Source organism: Salvelinus fontinalis, chromosome 12, assembly GCF_029448725.1.
Source record: "Salvelinus fontinalis isolate EN_2023a chromosome 12, ASM2944872v1, whole genome shotgun sequence".
NCBI classification, from domain to species: domain Eukaryota; kingdom Metazoa; phylum Chordata; class Actinopteri; order Salmoniformes; family Salmonidae; genus Salvelinus; species Salvelinus fontinalis.
In genome coordinates, this window is record NC_074676.1 from 15,294,548 (window position 1) to 15,318,012 (window position 23,465).

A 23,465-nucleotide genomic window follows, 5' to 3' on the forward strand; every position below is an offset into this window, starting at 1 on the left:
CCATGTAGGCCAGACATTTTGAAAATTAAAATTAAATCATATAGCCCTTTCGATTGCCACCTTACCAAGAAATTATTAACATTTTGAAATTGATCAAGGGACAGTGTGCCTGTGTGATGGATCCAAAGCCTACCTATGTCTATTTCACAGCAACAGTAAGACTAACATGAAACGAAATTAATCACAGATGTTTACACAAACATCACTGACTTTGAGATGGGGATATGTCCAATCAATCACTGTCACGTATCATACCCATTGACCATAATAAAAGTACATTTTCCAAACTAGCTACATTTATTTACGTTACACTTTCAGGATGGTCCCATGACGCAAAATGAGCAGAACACCGGAAGAGGTGTGTGCGCGCCTTTCGCTGTCAATGCAAACGAAAGAGAAGAGTCACAGCTAAACCTCTCATTAAAAACAAGATGGCAGGACTGCCCCGTAGAATCATTAAGGTAACTATTCAGTGCTTTACGAATTACACATACTATTGTTGTTGTCTATGACAGATTCATGATGTCCTAGCTAGCTAATCCTAAAATGCTCCACACTGTTCGTAATTGATTTAGCTTGCATTTGCCGCAGCTGCGAAGTTACTTCCGTTTCGACCCTGTTCCTAATAAACGGAATAAAGGTGGGTTAAAAATACACCCACGCCTGTAAAAGATGGCAAAGAAATGTGGCTTTTGTGTGGTTGTTTATTCGTTAATACACTATACACAGTGAATGTAGCATACTGACCAGAGTCTGAGAGAGTTTGCAATCAATATAACGTTAGCTTGCTAGTTAGTTATCTTAAACGTTAGCCAGCCAGTCACCCATTCCGCCCTTTCCAAATAGCTAGCTAACACTATAGTTAGCAAACACTATAACTAGCTAACTCTATAGCTAGCCGTACATGTGTGTTGCAATGAATGCACAGTCAGACAGCCTACTCCCGTAACTGTGCCACAATATAAACGGTTGCAATCTTTACTTTGGGCTAAATTGCTCATTAGTATAAAGATACTTGGTCCTTAAGTATTAAAGGGTCAATTTAGCAGGCTATTGAGTTAGCATTTAGAACGTTACCATTGTGTGACAAATATTTCCCGTTAGGCCTCTGTTGCGAAGTTAGTTAGCTACCGTAAGTGATGATATAGGCAGAGGCCAGGGCATTAGCGGGATCTCAGTGTTATGATCTTAATTTAAATGGACGGTACGATTCCCCTTACCAGTCATCACTTCAAATAAAAGTTTATTGGTCTCGTACACAGACAGATTTGCAGGTGTTATTGCAGGTGCAATTCTTAGCTATGTAGGGTAAGTTAATTTGAATTCAGTCACTTTTTGACAGCAAACTCTTATTTTCGTACAAAAGGTCCCGTTCCGAGCTTCTACAATGGGCAAATATGTGTGGGAGGTTTCGTTCAAATCAAAAGGGGTGTTGTCAAAAAGTGTAAATTGTGTAGATACTCTTTGAAGAAAACCAACTAATCCAAGCCCCATGTCTCTCTCATAAGCTGTTCAAATGTTATTGGAGTTTTTACCCTTGTACAATGGCCAAAATTAGGGTGACTAAATCAGTGGAGGCCAGAGAGAAAAGTGGTCAAAAATAAGTAAAATTACACAGCAGTGTGTCAACTAGGATTGATTCTGTGACAGAATGAAGGCTACCTGACCGGTTCACTTTCTAGTTGAACTCATCTTCTCGAATCTGCAGGACATTAAACAATATAGAGGTAAGATAGATATCGATTTTGAGACATGACATGTAGTATTTTCATATTTTAGTATACACTTTTCATATTAATGCATACGTTTAATTCAAATTGTGTCATGCTAATTTTGCTTTTTGCGACATGTGGTAACAGCTTTGAAAACGAGCACCACAACATGTAAAATCCTCAAGTTACTGCGAGAAAGCTGCACCACTCTGTCAACAGAGATCTGTGCTTATTTTGGATGTATTAGATTACGAAATTCTACTTTTTGGATATACTGGTAATGAAATGTTAAAGACCGCTCGGATCAATACAGAATAAGCATATTTGTCTACATATAATGTATTTTATAAATTTCATCACCAAAGCATGTTTTCACTTACTCTGGGCAGAGTGGGTGGAAACCCTAAAAAGTAATTGAATTCACATGGATTTACCCACTAGCTAGCTCCAACACTGCAGTAGAATGTCTTGCAAGTACAATACCATTACACAAATAATCAGAACAACAAATCAAGAAATGACTGAACTGATCAAATGAACAATCCAGAGTAGATATATTATAGTGAGCATGAGTCAGAATCCAGAATATTAATATGTGGTGTATATAGACATTAGACAGTATATCATTACAAAAGATCTGATTAGAAAGATAGCTAGATCAGTCATGTCACACCACAGCTGTCAGGGCTATAGGCCAAGACACAGCAAATATTTTAGTTTAGCTAGCTATGCTGACACGAGAAGTGGGACACAATAGTTAATTTAATTTGACATACACATGAGTAAGGGATTAGGCCTAGATGCACCAGTATACTAGAGGTTCCTTACTTCCAGCATGTTCCCAGTGCATTTGGAGAAATTGTCACACAGCAATTGTCACTCCTGAAGCTAGTGTAGCATAAAGATCAGGTCAGGAGAGAGTTGTAAAATTGGTGCAGAGGTGAACATCATACTATTAGTTATATACAATGAGCTTAAGCTATTGTACTATCACTTTGTGTGTTTAGAATTATTGTTTTGTTCTCACTCACTAGCCTAGTTGTTCTCCGGTCTCTCCTTCCAGGCTAGGCAGTTTGTTTGCATGGGTTGACTGTCTTCACTCATTCACAGATCAATGAAGTCATGACTGTCTCTACCCAGCATCTGCTCGGTCTGTGGACCACAGCGCCTTGTTTTCATTATCCCCTGTCAAGTTGATGGCTCTCTGTGCTGAAACAGTCTAGGCTACATTGTGGATTCAAGAATGCCTTGTAGCTAGTATATTTAAACTATAAAACAGTTGTTACTAGTTGGCCTCTATCCTACAATTCGTTTCAACTTTCTAATCTCGAGCACCTCCAAAAACATTGTGCCCCACATAGGGAATGCTGGGCTGTGCTTCGTATTCCCAAGTTCATGTCCTCTGTCATTGGTAGTTGTCATTGAATCAATGCTATTATGCTAACAGAGAAAGGGACATTCACACAGGTGGTGAAAGGGGTTGAGTAAGAGAGGGAACACGTATGATGGTAACATTGGTTGGAGGTGGTTGGAAAAGATGGGAGGGCTGGGAAGTTCTGGGAACTGTTCTCAGTGAGCTTGGCCCCCTGAGCCCCTGTGAGTGTGCTACTGGTCTGGGAGCCTCTCTTGTCTGTGTTTGGACTGTGTGTTTTTGTCTGTGGGTTATCTGAAACATTTCAGGAATCTCGCTCGGAGGTGCATTCAGGAAAAAGAAAAAACAGCATGTACAGTGGTTGATGATATTCCACTCTTTTTGTTCCTCTTAGTTGTCTTTCTCTCAAAGCTATCTGTAGCTTTAGGGCAATACCACTAATGGAATTACGCTTTGACTAAGTTTTTTTTTTAACCTTAAAATCTATGCCAAACAAAAAACATTGATTTCAAAGTTTAACAAACCATACAACTCCATGCACAAGAACTACTTAAAAAAATATCCACAGAAAAATTACAAAAACGAATTTAGTGGAAGAACTTTGCCGTTACATACTTAGGTAACGGAATTACATTAAAAGAACCCTCAAGGATTTATGTGATAAGGTTTTGCAAAACCTCTTAAATATCTGCTCCAAATTAAGATTCAAAGATGTCTGCAGAAAGAATGGGGTGTCAGCTACAGTGCCTTGCAAAAGTATTCATTCCATTGGCGTTTTTCCTATTTTGTTGCATTACAACCTGTAATTTATTTGGATTTCATGTGATGGGCATTCACAAAATAGTCAAAATTGGTCAAGTGAAATGAAAACTGAAGAGGTGCATACATATGTATTCACCCTTTTGCTATGAAGCCCCTAAATAAGATCTGTTGCAACCAATTACCTTCAGAAGTCACCTAATTAAAGTCCTCCTGTGTGCAATCGAAGTGTCACATGATCTCAATGTATATATACACCTGTTCCAAAAGGCCCCAGAGTCTGCAACACCAGTAAGCAAGGGGCACAACCAAGCAAGCGGCACCATGAAGACCAAGGTCGTCTCCAAACAGGTCAGGGACAAAGTCCTGGAGAAGTACAGATCAGGGTTGGGTTATTAAAAAATATCAGAAACTTTGAACATCCCACGGAGCACCATTTAAATTCATTATTAAAAAATGGAAAGAATATGGCACCACAACAAACCTGCCAAGAGAGGGCGGCCCACAAAAACTCACATACCAGGCAAGGAGGGCATTAATCAGAGAGGCAACAAAGAGACCAAAGATAATCTTGAAGGAGCTGCAAAGCTCCACAGCGGAGACTGGAGTATCTGTCCATAAGACCACTTTAAGAATGGACAAAAATCCCAGTGGCTAGATGTGCCAAGCTTATAGAGACATACCCCAAGAGACTTGCAGCTGTAATTGCTGCAAAAGGTGTTTCTACAAAGTATTGACTTTGGAGGGTGAATAGTTATGCACGCTCAAGTTCTGTTTTTTTGTCTTATTTCTTGTTTGTTTCACAATAAAAAATATTTTGCATCTTCAAAGTGGTTGTGTAAATCAAATGATACAAATCCACAAAAAATCTATTTTAATTCCAGGTTGTAAGGCAACAAAATAGGAAAAATGCCAAGGGGGGTGAATACTTTCGCAAGCCACTGTATGAGGTCAAAGGAAATGGAAGGACTAACAGTACAGATGGATAGCAATAAAAACTGTACCATAGAGGCTCAGAATAAGTTAGAGGAAAAATAAATGTAGGAACATATTCAAAAAAAGATCAAGAGTAATATGAATATGAAGATAAAATGCAATTATTTTTTAATCATGGAAATGCAATGAAAAATAATTAACTGAAGCTTGTTACAAATGACGGAGTCACCCATGATTCACCAAACAGTATTTTGAAAGAGTAAGTAAAGTACTTAAGGCATATGTTTTTGTTAGTCTCCATCTCCACTATTCAAAGCTAATTGTATGTATTTTTTTTCTATGAATAATGTAAAATTAACATCTGTACAGAAAGACTCATGGAAGGCCAAATTAGAGGAACTTATTGATGCAATTAAAGCCTTTAAGTCTGGGAAAACTCCAGGGCTGGATGGCATACCAGTGGAGGTATACCAAATATTTTTTGATGTACTCAGAGGACCATTATTAGCATGTTTTAACCATTCCTATATAAATGGTAGTTTATCATACACACAACAAGAAGGTCTGATTTCATTATTACTGAAACAGGATCCAAGTGGTAAAGATCCAGTCCATTTACAAAATTGGAGGCCTCTTACACTGTTGTGATACAAAAATTCTAGCAAAATGCTTAACGCATAGAATTAAAAAGGTATTGTCGGACATTATTAATCCTAATCAGACAGGTTTTTTACATGGACGATACATTGGAGATATAAGGCAAGCACTGGAAACAATAGAACAATATGAAAAACTGGGAAACCAGGCCTGGTATTCATAGCTGACTTTGAAAAGGCCTTTGATAAAGTATGACTGGAGTTTATATATAAATGCCTGGAATATTTACATTTTGGAGAATCTCTTATGAAATGGGTTAAAGTTATATGTATAGTAACTAGGGACGCACCAATATGACATTTTTGTTCGATATCTGATATTTTCCTTGCCAAAAAAACAACGCCAACATTTTTAATATTTGTGGCCTTTTTACAGCATTCTAGTATAGTTAACACACACACACGGACGCAGCGGTCTAAGGCAATGCATCTCAGTGCAAGAGGCGTCACTACAGTCCTTGGATCGAATCAAGGTTCTGTCACATCCGGCCTTGATTGGGAGTCCCATAGGGCGATGCACAATTTGCCGGGTTTGGCCGTCATTGTAAATAAGAATTTGTTCTTAACTTCTTATGGCTGCAATCCCGTTAACGGGATGATATGACAACAGCCAGTGAAAGTGCAGGGCGCCAAATTCAAACAGAAATCTCATAATTAAATTCCTCAAACATACATGTATCTTAGACCATTTTAAAGGTAATCTTGTTGTTAATCCCACCAAAGTGTCCGATTTCAAATAGGCTTTTCAGCGAAAGCACCACAAACGATGATGTTAGGTCACCACCAACTCACAGAAAAATTCAGCCATTTTTCCAGCCAAAGAGAGGAGTCACAAAAAGCACAAATAGAGATAAAATGAATCACTAACCTTTGATGATCTTCATCAGATGACACTCATAGAACTTCATGTTACACAATACATATATGTTTTGTTCGGAAAAGCTCATATTTATATCCAAAAACCTCAGTTTACATTGGCGCCATGTTCAGAAATGCCTCCAAAATATCCGGAGAAATTGCAGAGAGCCACGTCAAATAACATAAATACTCATCATGAACTTTGATGAAAGATACATGTTTTACATATAATTAAAGATACACTTGTTTTTAATGCAACCGCTGTGTCAGATTTCAAAAAGCTTTAAGGCAAAAGCACAATATTCAATAATCTGAGAACAGCGTTCAGCCACAAAAGGAAGCCATACAGTTACCCGCCAAATTGTGCAGTCAACAAAACTCATAAAAAGCATTACAAATCTTCACTTACCTTTGCTACTCTTCGTCGGAATGCACTCCCAGGACTCCCACAAGAAATTTTCATTTTGTTCGGTAATGTCCATCATTTATGTACAAATAGCTATTTTTGTTAGTGTGTTTGGTAAACAAATCCAAAGTCAGAAAGCGGCGTTCACTAAAAGCTGACAATGTCAAAAAGTTACGTAACAGTCAGTAGAAACATGTCAAAAGATGTATTGAATCAATCTTTAGAATGTTTTTAACATAAATCTTCAGTAACGTTCCAACTGGAGAATTACATTGACTTCAGATGTGTGATGGAACAGAGCTCCCTCTCATGTGAACGCACATGGTCAGAGCATGGCCAGGTCATGGTAGACCTGACTATTTCCTGTCTCCTTCGGCCCCACTACACAGTAGAGGCATCAGACAAGGTTCTACAGACTGTTGACATCTAGTGGAAGCCGTAGGAAGTGCAAACTCATCCAACTGTGTGTTCTGTAGGGGCTGTGTTGAAAATCGACCAACCTCAGTATTCCCACTTCCTGTTTGGACTTTTTCTCAGGTTTTTGCCTGCCATATGAGTTCTGTTATACTCACAGACATCATTCAAACAGTTTTAGAAACTTCAGAGTGTTTTCTATCCAATACTAATAATAATATGCATATATTAGCAACTGGGACTGAGGAGCAGGCAGTTTACTATGGGCACCTCTGTGCGCCTTTCATCCAAGCTACTCAATACTGCCCCTGCAGCCATAAGAAGTGTTAACTGACTTGCCTAGTGAAGTGAAGGTTACACACACACACACACCACACTGACTAAAAAGTTATTTTGTTGGCATTTACCTATGTCCCCATTACCAGTAAAACATAATCAAAACCTATATCTTTCACTTACTTGCTGTGCTGTTTCGTTGTTCATTTGTTCAGTCTCAACCAGGATTTCATCATACATGTCAAGTAGTGAAATTTCAGCTCTGTCTGTCCGTGGCACCTCTTCCTTGGTGCGCACTGTCACGTTGTCCGTGTCCATATTTTCCAGCTGTGTATGTAACTTTTCACATAAATCCGGTTTCTGTGGGAGGGGGAAAAATTAAGGAACTTGTCTGTCGGCCCTGCATTGAAGACCAAAATTGGTTAAAGAAAAGTGTGATGAATATAAAAATAAACCACTTTAATTTAAGGACCAAAAAATGTACAGCTGTGCCGTATAGATTGCAAAATAGTTGGCAAGAGTTTTTCGATGTACTGATCCCATGGCACATGGTTTATGAACTGATAAGCAAAACGACGCCAGATTCAAAACTTTGAATTTTTCTAAATTATTATACAAAATTCTTGCAACCAATAGAATGTTATATGGGGGTTACAACCTTCCCAGTTTTGCTGTGAAGAGACTGAATCATTAGATAATTTGTTTTGGTATTGTCCATATGTAGCTTGTTTTTGGTCACAGGTCCAGGAATGGATAAAGAATTGCAACATTTACCTGGAGCTAACGCTGCAGATAGCAATACTGGGTGATTTGAAAAGTCATAGTCAATCGATCAATAATATAATACTTTTAGCAAAAATATTTATTTAATTTACAATCTGTAGAAAATGAGAATAGAAAGGTTCAGAACTTTTGTGAAGCATCACAGCACAGCACCAATCTATGGCAAATAGAAATCCAATATGGATGGTGTTAAGCGATGGATGGGAGGGGTTGAATGAAACTGAAGGGTGGGACTAATAACAACAAGATAACAAATGTAAAATATACTGTGTCTGTAAAATGTATGTAAGTTAAGAACTTTTGTGAAACAGCACAGTTAAAAATATGGCAAATAAAAATCAACCTGGATGGGCATCAGAAATAGATGGGAGAGGTTGAGGGTATTCTATTTTCTACATTGTACAACAATAGTGAAAACATCAAAACTACGAAATAACACATGGAATCATGTAGTAACCAAAAGAGTGTTAAACAAATCCATCTTTGCCTTGATTCTCTCAACCAGCTTGAAGGAGTTCCCACATATGCTGAGCACTTGTTGGCTGCTTTTCCTTCACTCTGCTGTCCAACTCATCCCAAACCATCTCACTTGGGTTGAGGTCGGGTGATTGTGGAGGCCAGGTCATCTGATGCAGCACTCCATCACTCTCCTTCTTGGTCAAATAGCCCTTACACAGCCTGGAGGTGTGTTTTGGATCATTGTCCTGTTGAAAACAAATGATAGTCCCACTAAGCGCAAACCAGATGGGAAGGCGAATCACTGTGGTAGCCATGCTGGTTAAGTGTGCCTTGAATTCTAAATAAATCACATAGTGTCACCAGCAAAGCACCATCACACCACCTCCTCCATGCTTCATGGTAGGAACCCCACATGCGGAGATCATTTTTTCGCCTACTCTGCTTCTCACAAAGACACAATGGATTGAACCAAAAATCTCAAATTTGGACTCGTCAGACAGATTTCCACAGGTCTATTTGTCCATTGCTCTTGTTTCTTGGCCTAAGCAAGTATCTCTTATTGTTGTCCTTTTAGTACCGTTTTTTTTTGCACTCTTTTCTGAACAGTTTGTTGAGATGCGTCTTACTTTTATTTGGGCTGCAATCTGAGGTGCAGTTATTTTAATGAATTTGTCCTCTGCAGCAGTGGTAACTCTGGGTCTTCCATTCCTGTGGCGGTCCTCAATGGGGGCCAGTTTTATCATAGCACTTGATGGTTTTTGCAACTGTACTTGAAGAGACATTCCAAGTTCTTGTAATTTTACGGATTGACTGACCTTCATGTCTTAAAGTAATGATGGACTGTCGTTTCTCTTTGCTTATTTAAGCTGTTCTTGCAATAATATGGACTTGGTCTTTTACCAAATAGGGCTATCTTCTGTATACCACCCCTACCTTGTCACAACACAACTGATGGGCTCAAACGCATTAAGAAGGAAATAAATTCTACAAATGAACTTTTAACAAGGTACACCTGTTAATTGAAATGCATTCCAGGCGACTACCTCATGAAGCTGGTTGAGAGAATGCCAAGAGTGTGCAAAGCTGTCATCAAGGCAAAGGGTGGCTACTGAAGAATCTCAAATATAAAATGTATTTTTGTTTAACACTTTTGGTTGCTACATGATTCCATATGTGTTGTTTCATAGTTTTCATGTCTAAACTATTATCCTACTATGTAAAAAATAAAAAAAATAAAAAAAAAGACCTGGAATGAGTAGGTGTCAACTTTTGACTGGTACTGTAGCTGATATAATGAGAGCATGAAAATTAAATTAATCAAATTGGAGCTCTTACAACTAGACATCAAGGACATTTTCATTTTTGAGAATACAACACCTGCACATTAGAGACAGAACCCCTTACCCTCTTTATTGCAGGATTGTGATCGTCATTGACACTAGTTCAATTTGAATAGTAGTTTAACAATTAAAACATTTTAAACACATCAAAGAATCAACACTTCATCACTTCAAAATGTACAAATAAGTGAACTCGTATGTAGTCTAAACAACAATAGAACATTGAGTAGTAACAAGTACACTATTATTACTGAAGCATTCAGGTGAACAAAAACTCCATACCAGTGGTAGCCAACCTTGCTCCACTGATCCCTATCTACTGGGTGAGCAGACTTCTATTCCAGCCCAGCAATAGCACACTTGATTATCAACTCATTAGACCTGATAAGTTGAATCAGGTGTGTTATTGCTGGGCTGAAACAGAACCCTGCACATTGAGGACCTCCAGCAGGTTTGGCATGCTCCAATTGTAATAGGTTTATACATTGTGTGTGATTAACTGTATTTTTTGTATACAATGTTTGCTAACATAGGTAGGCCTACACATATAACCCATGGCATATAGGATATACCCAAGCTTTCTTGGGATATTCATTAGGACCAATCCATCTGCAAACAGGCTGTCGCAGCTTTTCATATCGGAGGAAAGAAAACATCACAAAGAAACATGCTTCATTATACAGCACTGTTATATTATGTTGCTAATATCTGTCCTCAAAGTTTTCCCATCTAGGGACTGGAACTAGAGAATATTTTCATAATGTCCTCCCACAAAGTTACCTGCCCTATTCAGTAGCTAGCCTAGGCAGCTGCATGGTTTCCCAAACTCGGTCCTGGGGCCCCCCTGGGTTTTGTTTTTTGCCCTAGCACTACACAGCTGATTCAAATAATTAAAGCTTTAGGATGAGTTGGTTATTTGAATCAGTTGTGTAGTGCTAAGGCAAAAACCAAAACGTGCCCCAGGACCGGGTTTGAGAAACTCTTGCCTAGGCTATCCAGTAGCCTATACGCTCCCTTTACTGACAGCTGGAGCTGCATTTTCACCCTCTTCCATGGCTGTTATCTAATGCATTTGGAGACTGTTTTAAATTTACAATGATTACATCAAGATAGCTAACTTCCTTTTTTAGCTAGCTGATTACATTTAATTCACTTAGCTAAACAGTGTAAAGTTAGCTAGCTAGCTACCAACTTGAGTTAGCCTACAAAGTGGCCTACTATAGCAGGCTAGTTAGCTAATAATAGGTCGAGGGAATTGTCCGTAGAGCTCTGAGACAGGATTGTGTCGAGGCGCAGATCTGGGGAAGGGTACAAAAAAAATTCTGCAGCATTGAAGGTCCCCAAGAACACAGTGGCCTCAATCTACAATACCCCATAATGACAAAGCAAAAACTGTTTTGTAGAAATTCCTGCAAACGGAAATATCATATTTACATAAGTATTCAGACCCTTTACTCAGTACTTTGTTGACGCACCGTTGGCATTGATCGCAGCCTTGAGTCTCCTTGGGTATGACGCTACAAGCTTGGCACACCTGTATTTGGGGAGGTTCTCATTCTTCTCTGCAGATCCTCTCAAGCTCTGTCAGTTTGAATGGGGAGTGTCGCTGCACAGTTATTTTGAGGTCTCTCCGGAGATGTTTGATTGGGTTCAAGTCCGGGCTCTGGCTGGGCCACTCAAGGATATTCAGAGACTTGTCCCGAAGCCACTCCTTTGTTGTCTTGTCTGTGTGCTTAGGGTCGTTGTCCTGTTGGAAGGTGAACCTTCGCACCAGTCCTTGGAACCTGCTCCAGAGCGCTCAAGGATCTTTCTGTACTTTGCTCCGTTCATCTTTCCCTTGATCATGACTAGTCCCCCAGTCCCTGCCGCTGAAAAACATCCCCACAGCATGATGCTGCCACCACCATGCTTCCCCGTAGCGATGGTGCCAGGTTTCCTCCAGACATGAGACTTGGCATTCAGGCCAAAGAGTTCAATCTTGGTTTCATCAGACCAAAGACTCTTGTTGTTCATGGTCAGAGTCCTTTGGGTGCCTTTTGGCAATCTACAAGTGGGCTGTCATGTGCCTTTTACTGAGGAGTGGCTTCCATATGGCCACTCTACCATAAAGGCATGATTGGTGGAGTGCTGCAGAGTTGGTTGTCCTTCAGGAAGTTTGTCCCATCTCCACAGAAGAATTCTGTAGACATAGAGTGACCATCGGGTTCTTGGTCACCTCCCTGACCAAGGCCCTTCTCCCCCGAATGCTCAGTTTGGCCGGGTGGACAGCTCTAGGAAGAGTCTTTGTAGTTTCAAACTTCTATTTTTAAGAATGATGGAGGCCACTGTGTTCTTGGGGACCTTCAATGCTGCAGACATTTTTGTGTACCCTTCCCATGGTTTTTGCTCTGACATGCACTGTCAACTGTTGGAGCTTATATAGACAGGTGTGTGCCTTTCCAAATCATGTAACATCAATTGAATTTACAACAGGTGGTAAATCAAGTTGTAGAAACATCTCAAGGATGATCAATGGAAACAGGATGCACCTGAGCTCAATTTCGAGTCTCATAGCAAATGGTCTGAATACATATGTAAACAAGGTGTTTTATTTTTATACATTTGCAAGAATTTCTAAACGGTTTTTGCTTTGTCATTTTGGGGTATTGTTTGTAGATGGATGAGGGGAAGAAAAAAAATATTTGGTGCATTTTTTAATAAGGCTGTAAGGTAACAAAATGTGGAAAATGTCAAGGGTCTGAATATTTCCCTAATGCACTGTATTGGTATTTTAGGCTACAATGGGAAAATTAGTAGGCGAGTGAAGAGGAATAGGCCTAGGTCTGTAAAAGTCCATCTTTGTTGCTGCACCTGTCACAGGTGTCACCCTGCCTCTGGCATTACCATAAGGCCGTATCAGATTGCTTATGCTCAGTCATGTTGAGAAGGGTGTGTTTTTCTCCAGGTCACAGCCAGGGCCTGAAATTAACACCCACCACCTGTCGATTTTGTTATTGGCGTGTAAAATGTTTACTTCACCAGCCACGTTGGCGGGGGTCAGGGCTCCACAGTGTGAGCATTTCACTCGTATTTTTAAATAAAAATAGTCAAGTATGATCACGTTTACAGTAAAATAAATGCTGCACTAGCAGTTTTCAAAGTAGTTCCGCCGTTTTTGTTTCATAGCTGGTAAATTAATCGCACAGTCAAACTACGAATCCTATATAGCCTATCCCACCTCGCGCTGGAAACACTGCCTGGCTGGTGGCTGTGCGCACTTAAAGAGCTGTGTACTGGTATAAAAGTTGGTCTAATTTACTTGAAACGAAAGTCTACTGAAGTGAGACTTTGTTTCTTGCTTATTTACATTTTGTTCATAAACTAGGTTGTTTTTCTGTTTCTGAGTTTCAAATGCTAGGGAAGAGAAGACCGCTGCTGCTTGTCAGACTCAATCTCACAGGTAGAAACATGACTCCAGTCGCGCTACCACGGTAACCTCCCGGCCTTAAAGGGGCAGGTGAAGATTTGTCTTGTGACATTTTGGTAAAAGACTCGGGTCACAGAAACATTTATTATTCAATATACCACGTTAGTTCTTACTAGTAATACATATATTGTTTTCAAAACATTACAGAGCATGCGCATCTGGAACAATCGTACAAATGTGCCTGCTGAACAATGGTTACCACCACAAGATTTGCATCTAGGCCTAACTCTGTTTGTATGTCTGTCGTTTGTCAGGAGACTCAGCGCTTGATGGCGGAGCCTGTCCCAGGCATCAAGGCGGAGCCTGACGAAGGTAACGCCCGCTACTTCCATGTGGTCATCGCCGGGCCCCAGGACTCGCCCTTTGAAGGCGGCACGTTTAAACTTGAACTCTTTCTTCCCGAGGAATACCCAATGGCAGCTCCAAAAGTACGCTTTATGACCAAAATATACCACCCCAACGTAGACAAGCTGGGAAGAATATGTCTAGACATATTGAAAGGTAAGGGGTGCTTGACTTGCGTCATTTTACACCGACATGGTAGCCTGACATCCAAACAGATTTTGCTGTTTCACTGTTGTTTCAGTTCATGTTAAGTTAATCAACAGTGGGCCATTTTACTTGCATATGCAACTAAATATTTTGCTGTGCGACATGGAATTTTTATTTAGGAGCGCCTATGCGAAAATCACCCAGATAGTTGTTCCAATGATTACTTCACTGGCCACTGAGAATACACTGAGCACAGATTTATGACAGTCATGCTTGCACCATTACTACAATTAAAAATGTTTATCTTTGTGCGCTCCTACATTGTTCAACGTAGGCACACACACGCTCCTTGTTAAAAATAAATAAAAGTTCAACATGGAGCGCAATGTTCAGACTGGTGGCGAATGGTTTATAGTGTTCTTTGCCGCCGCCTGTCGGACACTGTTTTCCCGTAGTTCTGTTAACGACGGTGAGGGCAGGTGTTTGGCAGGCGGAAGCAAAGGACGCTGTCTACCGGTGTCAACTCTGCTAGCTAGTAAGGAGGACTCTGGGAGGCGGGGGCAAAAAATCTCAGGAATGCACACATGCAGGAATGACCCGGGCTGCAGTTGCACGTTGTCGTCTCGCTCTCTCCATGCCGCTTTCCACACACACAGATCAAGCCCCGCCCCCTGCCACTGAAGCAGCGCAGAAGGGCGGCAGTTGTCAATGCAGACCATGCAACATGTTGATGACAACGATGCAGATTTTTTGCTTTGCTTCTTAGTATAAATCCACAAGGGTTCTATAGTTACACTTAGTTTGTGTATCTTACTGTCTGCAAACAGCTAGTTTGTCTTTTCTTAGCAGGTTGTGGCTAACAAATCGTTTTAGCCGCTAATGTTTATAGCTAGTTAGCTGGCTAGCTAACAAATAAATGTACTGAGTCAGAGCTAACGTAGCTAGCTAATACAGCCTGATACATAAATCCACTTTTTTTGGTGGGGGGGGGGGGGGTGCAAAAGTATCTTCTAAATAAAAGAGGAATATGTTAGCTACATGAAGTAACTAATAGAAAACATTTAATGTAGCCGAAGATTATAGGGTCCCCTAGGAAACACTGACCAATGAGTACCTACCCTGACCAATGAGTTCCTACCCTATCACAATAACGCCTCCCTGGGTTTTTCATTCTTTATCATGTCTAACAACACTGTATTCAAAGTGCCTGCTATTATATACTATCTACCTCATTTTCGAACGTTGCTATGGGCACAGTAAAACAACAGGAAGTTAGGGATTTGACTTCCACTTTACTTCCCTACAGAAGCCTGCCGGTGGAAAACTTGCCAGGGTCAATTATTTGAAAGAGTCCATTTTATAGAGTATAAAAGTCAAGTAAATAAGTATGTGATATTTTTATATTTATTTCATTCAAGTTCGCTAACGTTAGCTAGACTTACTAGTAGGCTATTTCTGTTGTGATGATAACGTTAGTTGTGTTGTGTCAAGAGTTAAGGCCTGGGCCATCCACCAAGCCAATAACTATAAAGGTAACTATAATGAAATACTATATGCTACATAACTATAAAAGCATCCACACTAGAGGAAGGTTTATTGTTCTTCAGTCCTACGCCTGTCAATCCACTGATCAACGCACCCTTCTGCACGCTGCCTATTAATCAAGTGTTAACACAAGACCATTCATGAGGTCTCTAGCTGGTTCAGACCATTCCTGAGGTCTCTAGCTGGTTCAGACCATTCCTGAGGTCTCTAGCTGGTTCAGACCATTCCTGAGGTCTCTAGCTGGTTCAGACCATTCCTGAGGTCTCTAGCTGGTTCAGACCATTCCTGAGGTCTCTAGCTGGTTCAGACCATTCCTGAGGTCTCTAGCTGGTTCAGACCATTCAGTGCTTTCAGGGTGTGTTCATTGTTCATAGTGACAACTGCAAATAATACTTCAATGTGCATGTAGGCCTAATGAAAAATTATCTAGTAACTTGTATTTAAATGTAGCAATTCAACAACAAATTCTATTTAGCCTGCACATCTTTTACAGCATGTCGTTGCAAGTGATTTCAATTTTTCTAATGGTTGTCAGTTCCTTTGGGTCTTTGTTTTCACTGTGCTCATCTCTGTATGTCCTGTGCAACTATTTGTAATGCATCAGTGCAATAATTATCGTAACTGGCCAAAAGTGATCACACCAATGCACTTTTTCTCCTCGACTAGCATATTCTATGCTGTAGGCCTGTTATACATTCAGCAATTAGCAAGCCTGCCTCATTCCCCGAATAGGCAATTAGGCCTAGTATAAAAATGATCTAAATAAATGTCCTATAGGTTTTGTAGCCTATAGCATTTCCTGAGATTTCACGAGAAGAGGAATGCCTATTGCGGAGAGACTTGCGTAGCCTATAGCCTGTTGGCCTGGGAGCAGCTAGAAGAGGGAGCCTAGTGATGTGTAGCCGAAGTAAGGAGCTAAATATTTGCTAGACATTAGACCATTCATTAGCTAAATATTAAGGCTAAAGGCTTAATATTTACCTGTCAAAATCCAAGAAATGGCAGATCTGTAGTGTGTTCCTCCAGGCTGCGCTCTGTGGTCACCGGGCACGCAAATCTCCACTATTGACTAGGCCTATGTTTTTAGACAAGAAAATGATTATACCTGGGCTACAACAACACAGTGCAATGAGGAATTTATTATTGTTATCAAGTGAGTATACAATTATTTAAAATTGCGGTGATGTAGGCACCTTTGAATAACTGCTCACACATCCTGTTTTGTTTCATGCCTAAATAACTACAGTGCCTTGCAAAAGTATTCACCTCCCGTGGGGTTTTTCCTATTAAGTTGCATTTCAACCTGTAATTTAAATGGATTTTTATCTGGATTTCATGTAATGGACATACACAAAATAGTCAATTGGTGATTTTGTTGTCTCAAAAAATAAAAATGAAAAGTGGTGGGTGCATATGTATTCACCCTTTTTGCTATGAAGCCCCTAAATAAGATCTGGTGCAACCAATTACCTTCAAAGTCACATAATTAGTTAGATTGCACACAGGTGGACTTTATTTAAGTGTCACATGATCTCAGTATATATATACCTGTTCTGAAAGCCCCCACAGTCTGCAACACCACTAAGCAAAGGGCACCACCAAGTAAGCGGCACTATGAAGACCGAGGAGCTCTCCAAACAGATCAGGGACAAAGTTGTGGAGAAGTACAGCTCAAGGTTGGGTTATAAAATAATATCAGAAACTTTGAACATCCCACGGAGCACCATTTAAATCCATTATTCAAAAATTGAAAGAATATGGCACCACAACAAACCTAGCAAGAGAGGGCTGCCCACCAAAACTCATGCACCAGGCAAGGAGGGCATTAATTAGCGAGGCAAGAAAGAGACCAAAGATAATCTTGAAGGAGCTGCAAAGCTCCACTGCAGAGATTGGAGTGTCTGTCCATAGGACCACTTTAAGCCGTACACTCCACAGAGCTGGGCTTTACGGCAGGGAGGCCGGAAAAAAAGCCATTGCTTAAAGAAAAAAAGAAGCGAACACGTTTGGTGTTTTCCAAAAGGCATGTGGGAGACTCCCCAAACATATGGAAGAAGGTACTCTGGTCAGATGAGACTAAAATGTAGCTTTTTGGCCATCAAGGAAAACACTATGTCTGGCGCAAACCCAACACCTCTCATCGCTCCCGAGAACACAGCATCATGCTGTGGGGATGTTTTTCATTGGCAGGGGTGGGAAACTGGTCAGACTTGAAGGAATGATGGATGGTGCTAAATACAGGGAAATTCTTGAGGGAAACCCTGTTTCAGTCTTCTGGAGATTTGAGACTGATGGAGGTTCACCTTCTAGCAGGACAATGACCCTAAGCATACTGCTAAAGCAACACTCGAGTGGTTTAAGGGGAAACATAAATGTCTTGGAATGGCCTAGTCAAAGCCCAGACCTCAATTGAATTGAGAATCTGTGTTATGACTTAAAGATTGCTGTACACCAGCGGAACCCATCCGACTTGAAGGAGCTGGAGCAGTTTTGCCTTGAAGAATGGGATAAAATCCCAGTGGCTAGATGTGCCAAGCTTATGGAGACATGCCCCAAGAGACTTGCAGATGTAATTGCTGCAAAAGGTGGCTCTGCAAAGTATTGACTTTGGGCAGGGGGTGAATAGTTATGCATGCTCAAGTTTTTTATTTTTTTATTTCTTGTTTGCTTCACAATAAAAAATATTTTACATCTTCAAAGTGGTAGTCATGTTGTGTAAATCAAATGATACAAACCCCCCAAAAATCAATTTTAATTCCAGGTTGTAAAGCAACATAATAGGACAAATGCCAAGGGGTGTCAATAATTTCGCAAGCCACACTACATAGGCCAACAGCCTAGGCCTGGTTATGCAACCATTTGGATCAGTTTGGGTCTATTCTCGACAGTTTGGAAGGACCAGATAGGTACATTGGCAGACCACTCATATGGTATAGGCCTATTTTGTCAGGATGTGGCCTATTAAGATAGACCTACTATAGGAAAATATGGGCTTCTCCTTCCAACTGCCCGCCCATTAATTCTATAGCCTATGTTACATTCAGCAAGCAAGAGCAAGCGTGCATCTGTCCTCCAATAGGCTATTAATAGGCTAAGGAAAATATGTCTTAAGTGTCCAACAAGCTTTTTGTAGTCTGTCTTTTCCTGGGAATCCACAAGATTTAAAAGGAATAGCTGTGGCAGCGGAGAGGCCACTTGCGTAACATAACAATGAAGACAGACTGGCTCGAGATTAAGCCGATGTTGACCACACCGCTCGCGTTACGTGCACGAGCGTTGGAAAATAAATGTACATGTTATTCAATCATTGCATCCAAACTGCTTGCGCGGGTCAATGAGCGTCTTGCCTAGCCAGGCGCTAAAACGAGCGTCTGTGTAGCCAGGCGATTAAAAACTTGGTTCCAATTTGTGACGCGCTGCAAGTCCCGCCTCTCGCATCTCCTCATTGGTTTTTAGGAGCATATACCCACGTGGGTGATTGAAAAATGAACTGAGATCCACACTCCAGTCCAGTTGGTGGTGGTAATGCACCTTAAAGTTAGTTTCCAACCAGCATATAAAGTCCAAAGAAGACTAAAGGAGGAGAGATTACTAGAAACAAACTCTGTTTACTCTATCTGTGGATTAATTGTCAAAGTAGAGGAACTTGTGCATTTCAGGTAAAATAACAACCCAATGTTCATATCCCAGGACAAATTAGCTAGCAACAGCAACCTAGCTAGCTAAATTGCCATGAATGTTTAATGCTTTTCGACCTGTCCCCAAATTAATATAGTTGGTTCAGAGTTTGTTTTGATATTTCAACCTGAGTGTCCTGATCGTGTCTGGTGTGGATGAACAAAATCAACATGCACACGATGGCAGACGCATGCACGCACCCGGTCTAGTCAGCATGTAAGAGCCAATTTTTGCATGATCCGAAAATGTGGTCAGAGGCGCCAGATGGAGGTTGTGACTCAATTGCGGAGACAGTCAGAGGCCAAATTGAGGTCTGTACCGCATTGCCGTGCGCCTCTCAAATTGTGTAACAATGCAGAGGGCTCCGTATAGCTCTGCATTGACATGATTGGTTGATGGTAGGTGAGGGCGGGAGGTCCTGTATCAACACAATCTGACTTCCTTGACAACTTCCTTTCCTGATAGCACTGCGCTGCTCGGAGAAGCGCAGGAAGTATGAATGCCCAGAATTTTGCAGAGGCCGTATCACCATAAATGCTGCACGACCAATGCAGATGTCGGATTGACCATGCAGCACCTTTAAGTTAGAAGCGTATGCATATTAGCCTATAATTCATAAACTCAATCTTAGGCTTAATACTGCAGTGACTATTTCGTTAATTTACACAGCAAAATAAAAAAGTTGATCAGAGGTAGCCTATATTATGTTTTTATTTGTATTTTTTCATTTTTTTCTCAATCTGCAATCTGTTTAGCCTAAAAGTCCAGGCACATTGGCAGGACAGTAATATGGTGTATTTTGTCATGATGTATCAGCTAATTTCTTGTGGCGTGCATATGAATTATGATAATGCGGGATCAGGGAGGAAGTTGTGTCCATAGTTTCCGCTTTTGGCTTACGTGTTTTAAGTGTTTAAAAAAGTGAGGTGGATAAAATTATAACTATTCTATTTCCATCATTTCAACAGTTCACCCAAGTGTTCTGATCAAAGTTAAATTACAACTGCAGTATTTTGCTAAAAGTAACACCTAGATTTTTTTTTTTTTTCAAACTCGTGCAGCCCTACGTGGCAGTGTGGAAAGGATCTCAAATGAGTGCAGAATGCTTAGAATGTATGTGTTGCCACTCTGGGGTCATGCACAACTCACAAAGCACATTTTGAACTTGTATTATTCAAAAACATCAAATAGCATCAACATTTAGAAAAATATTGTGATATGAAATTTTGGCCTTATCGCTCAGCCCTAACAGATACAGGGGAGATGAGATGTCTTTAACTGTCTGTCACACCACTGCAGCTTCTCTGTATGTCTGTCATACACATCAGTGAGTTCAGGTTCGTTAGTGGGACAGGCCTGGGACTTGTTTCCTGCCATATACCCACTGCATTAGAATCATGTTTGGCCTGCGATCGCTATGAGGGATTTTCCTTTTTAATCTCGCCCAAAAGATCAAGGGCCTCTCAGATTCAACTGTTGACCTCCCACTCAAGCCGCATATCCCCATTGCTGTGACATGCCCCATCGCTCAAAATGGATACATAGCTCAAACTTCTTCCTCCCTCTATCCCCTTTTTCTCCTCCCTTCATCCCTCACTTTCTCCCCCTCCTCATTTGTACTTTTTTGTTTTCTTATAAAATCTCCTTTCGCAGATAAATGGTCTCCAGCCTTACAGATCCGCACAGTCCTGCTATCAATCCAGGCATTACTAAGCGCTCCTAACCCTGATGATCCTCTAGCGAATGACGTTGCGGAGCAATGGAAATCCAATGAAGCTCAAGCCATAGAGACAGGTGAGTCTTGATGAAGCCCGGCTCTGAGCAGTGAACTCCTCCAAAGTGCCCTCCTACTCACTCACCACACCCACTTGCCTGGGTCATGTTTGTTGTGGCACACAACAGAAAGGGGAAATTAACTTTTATTTTTAGACAAGTCCAGGTCGTTTCTCCCTGTTTCAGTCCATGTTCTTGTGTGTTTGGTGCCCAGTGAACAAAGACTTGTTCAAATTTTACACAGTAGCTCAGTTTCTCAATGCAGCCTACCGTTCAGCCAATCAAACACTGATTAATATTGGTGCTGATCCTCAATCTTAATGGTAACTTTAGATTCTACACCTTATGAACTCATGACTTCTTTTGATATAATCATTTAATTTGTATATTGTGTTTTTTTTTACCCTGTGGCCTATCCTGCAAAGCAAGTACACATGTGATGAAGTTACAACTTGAAGCCTCAAGGATTCTACCAAAAGACTAATAAATAACTGACTAACGACACTTGCTTTCTGAGCTCATCTCTCTCCCTTATTTTGTGTTGCAGCCCGGACATGGACCAGGCTTTACGCTCAGAACAACATAGAAGTGTAGAAAAGGTGAAAAAAGCGGAGAAACCAAGCGGGAAGTCAGTGTGAACACACATTCCTCATCTTCTGCCAAGACCACCTCTTCTTTCTAATTCATGTGCATTTAAAGGACACCATATTGGAGGAGGGAAAAAATATAATTAAAAAAACACATTTAAGGAATATTTTTAAAAAAGCTAAAAAAAAGACCAGTGAATTTGATAAATGATCATAAGAGAAATTGAAAAGCCTTACTTGTCGTCTTTGTCATAATTCAGTACTGTTCAGATGCATCGGCAGATCTGATTCACCACCTGGTTCTTTATCGATTCATTTTGGAGGAAACCAGCAACATCTGCTTTAATGAGCTTCGTACAAAAAAAAAGATATTTAAAAATAAGTGTATCCCATGTTTGTTTCGTGGGGGAGGGTAAGATTTATTGTCCAAGATTGCCTAACTTTTTACTTTTCTTTTAACTTTGTTGTCACTCGTGATGCTGGTTGTTTATTGAAAGCAGCTGATTAGCCCCAGGTAGACACACCCTTTGAGACAGACTATGGATGGACTCATTCCTCGGTAGAAGGCCTACTAGCAAAACGACAACCTAGCTCCTGCTAAACCACATCTCTGACTTGAACATTAAATACAAGTAACAATATAATGACTAAATAATTCATCTGAGCCTGCCATCACGTTTAACTGTTGCAACCGCTGTCGATGTAGAGACCCTAACGTAGGCTTGGAACCTTTGTGTGGGAGAGCGGTAGGGATGGCGGGGACAGGAATTCCATAATTTTAGGAATATATTTTATTCTCATGTTTTATTTGAATGTTTTCCTGACATCAGCCTACTACAGTGTATGCTGGTGGGAGGAGCTATAGGAGGACAGTATCATTGGAATGTATCAAACATATGTAAACCATGTCTCTACTACTACTGACTCTCTGGCTACATGGCTCTTTTAGCTTCTTGTTCTTCCTGTTTGTCACAATCTAATGTTACAAGACACAACAGTTGACTTCCTCCCCATGGCATTTATTTCAGAAATAATAAGGGAGGGGTGCATTGGAGTTGTCAGTTCGGCAGTGTGTGCTGAGGGGAATTGTGTGGGGAGGTAGAAGGGAGATTGGGGGTAAGGGAATGAATGGGTAGGTAGGGGAATGGGGGAGATCACTGAACAATATTTGTCAATATTTGTTTTTGGTTTGAAAAGTCTTTATTCAGTTCTCTGTATATTCATTATTTCTATTGAGGGGAAAAATGTTTACCTGCTCTCTGAATGGTATGAAAACAGTCCACCGGTATTCTTTTTTTCTGTAAATAAAATCTGTTGATTAATAAGAAAATATTGTAAGCCTTTGTTTTTGAAGTAAGGACAGTAGGTTAGGACTTCTGGCATATCCTCAAATCTGTCATTGAATTGCATACAATGAACTCAACAGGTCAGATTGAACAATGACTGCCCTCAGATGAGTTGAGAAAAAAAGTAACACTTGCTTATTTCCAGACAGTCTTAATCTTCACTCTGGTCCTAGACTTTTAGTTAGTCTATACTTCAATTGGTGGTGTGAAGGTCAGGCACCACCTGGTGATACAAATAGATGAATTTGCTCACGTATTCCAATATCCAAAACAGCAAAACACGTATGACGGCCAGGTGCTTCAGTTTCTCGATTCACCATTATAGGACAGCATATAGTAATGTGAAGATCGATACAATGGTGCAGGTTTGACTGAGCTGGCTACCAGGTAAATGTATTGGTGGCGAACACTGCATTGAGTGCAGTAGCCTACTTGCTTGCATCTTTAGCTCAAATAAACGGTGCTGTTTTCCTTATGGACCTCGAAATGGGGACTTGACTTTCCTCAAGAAGAATCACTTATGCCAGAATGTAAAGTTTTAAATGGTATACTTGCAGTTAACAGTAGTACCGTAAACAACTTGAAATTAGACTGAGTAGGCTAGGAT

General features: G+C 40.5%; 1 protein-coding gene across 1 annotated transcript; it reads left to right on the forward strand.

Moving 5' to 3' along the window:
* Nucleotides 1-349: 349 nt before the first annotated feature.
* LOC129866869 (ubiquitin-conjugating enzyme E2 N) lies at nt 350-22,842 on the forward strand. Its single transcript, XM_055939875.1, has 4 exons — nt 350-461; nt 13,692-13,938; nt 20,806-20,946; nt 21,473-22,842. Exons 1-4 carry the CDS (start codon nt 432-434, stop codon nt 21,517-21,519), a joined length of 465 nt encoding a protein of 154 aa, XP_055795850.1. The 5' UTR covers nt 350-431; the 3' UTR covers nt 21,520-22,842.
* Nucleotides 22,843-23,465: the final 623 nt, after the last annotated feature.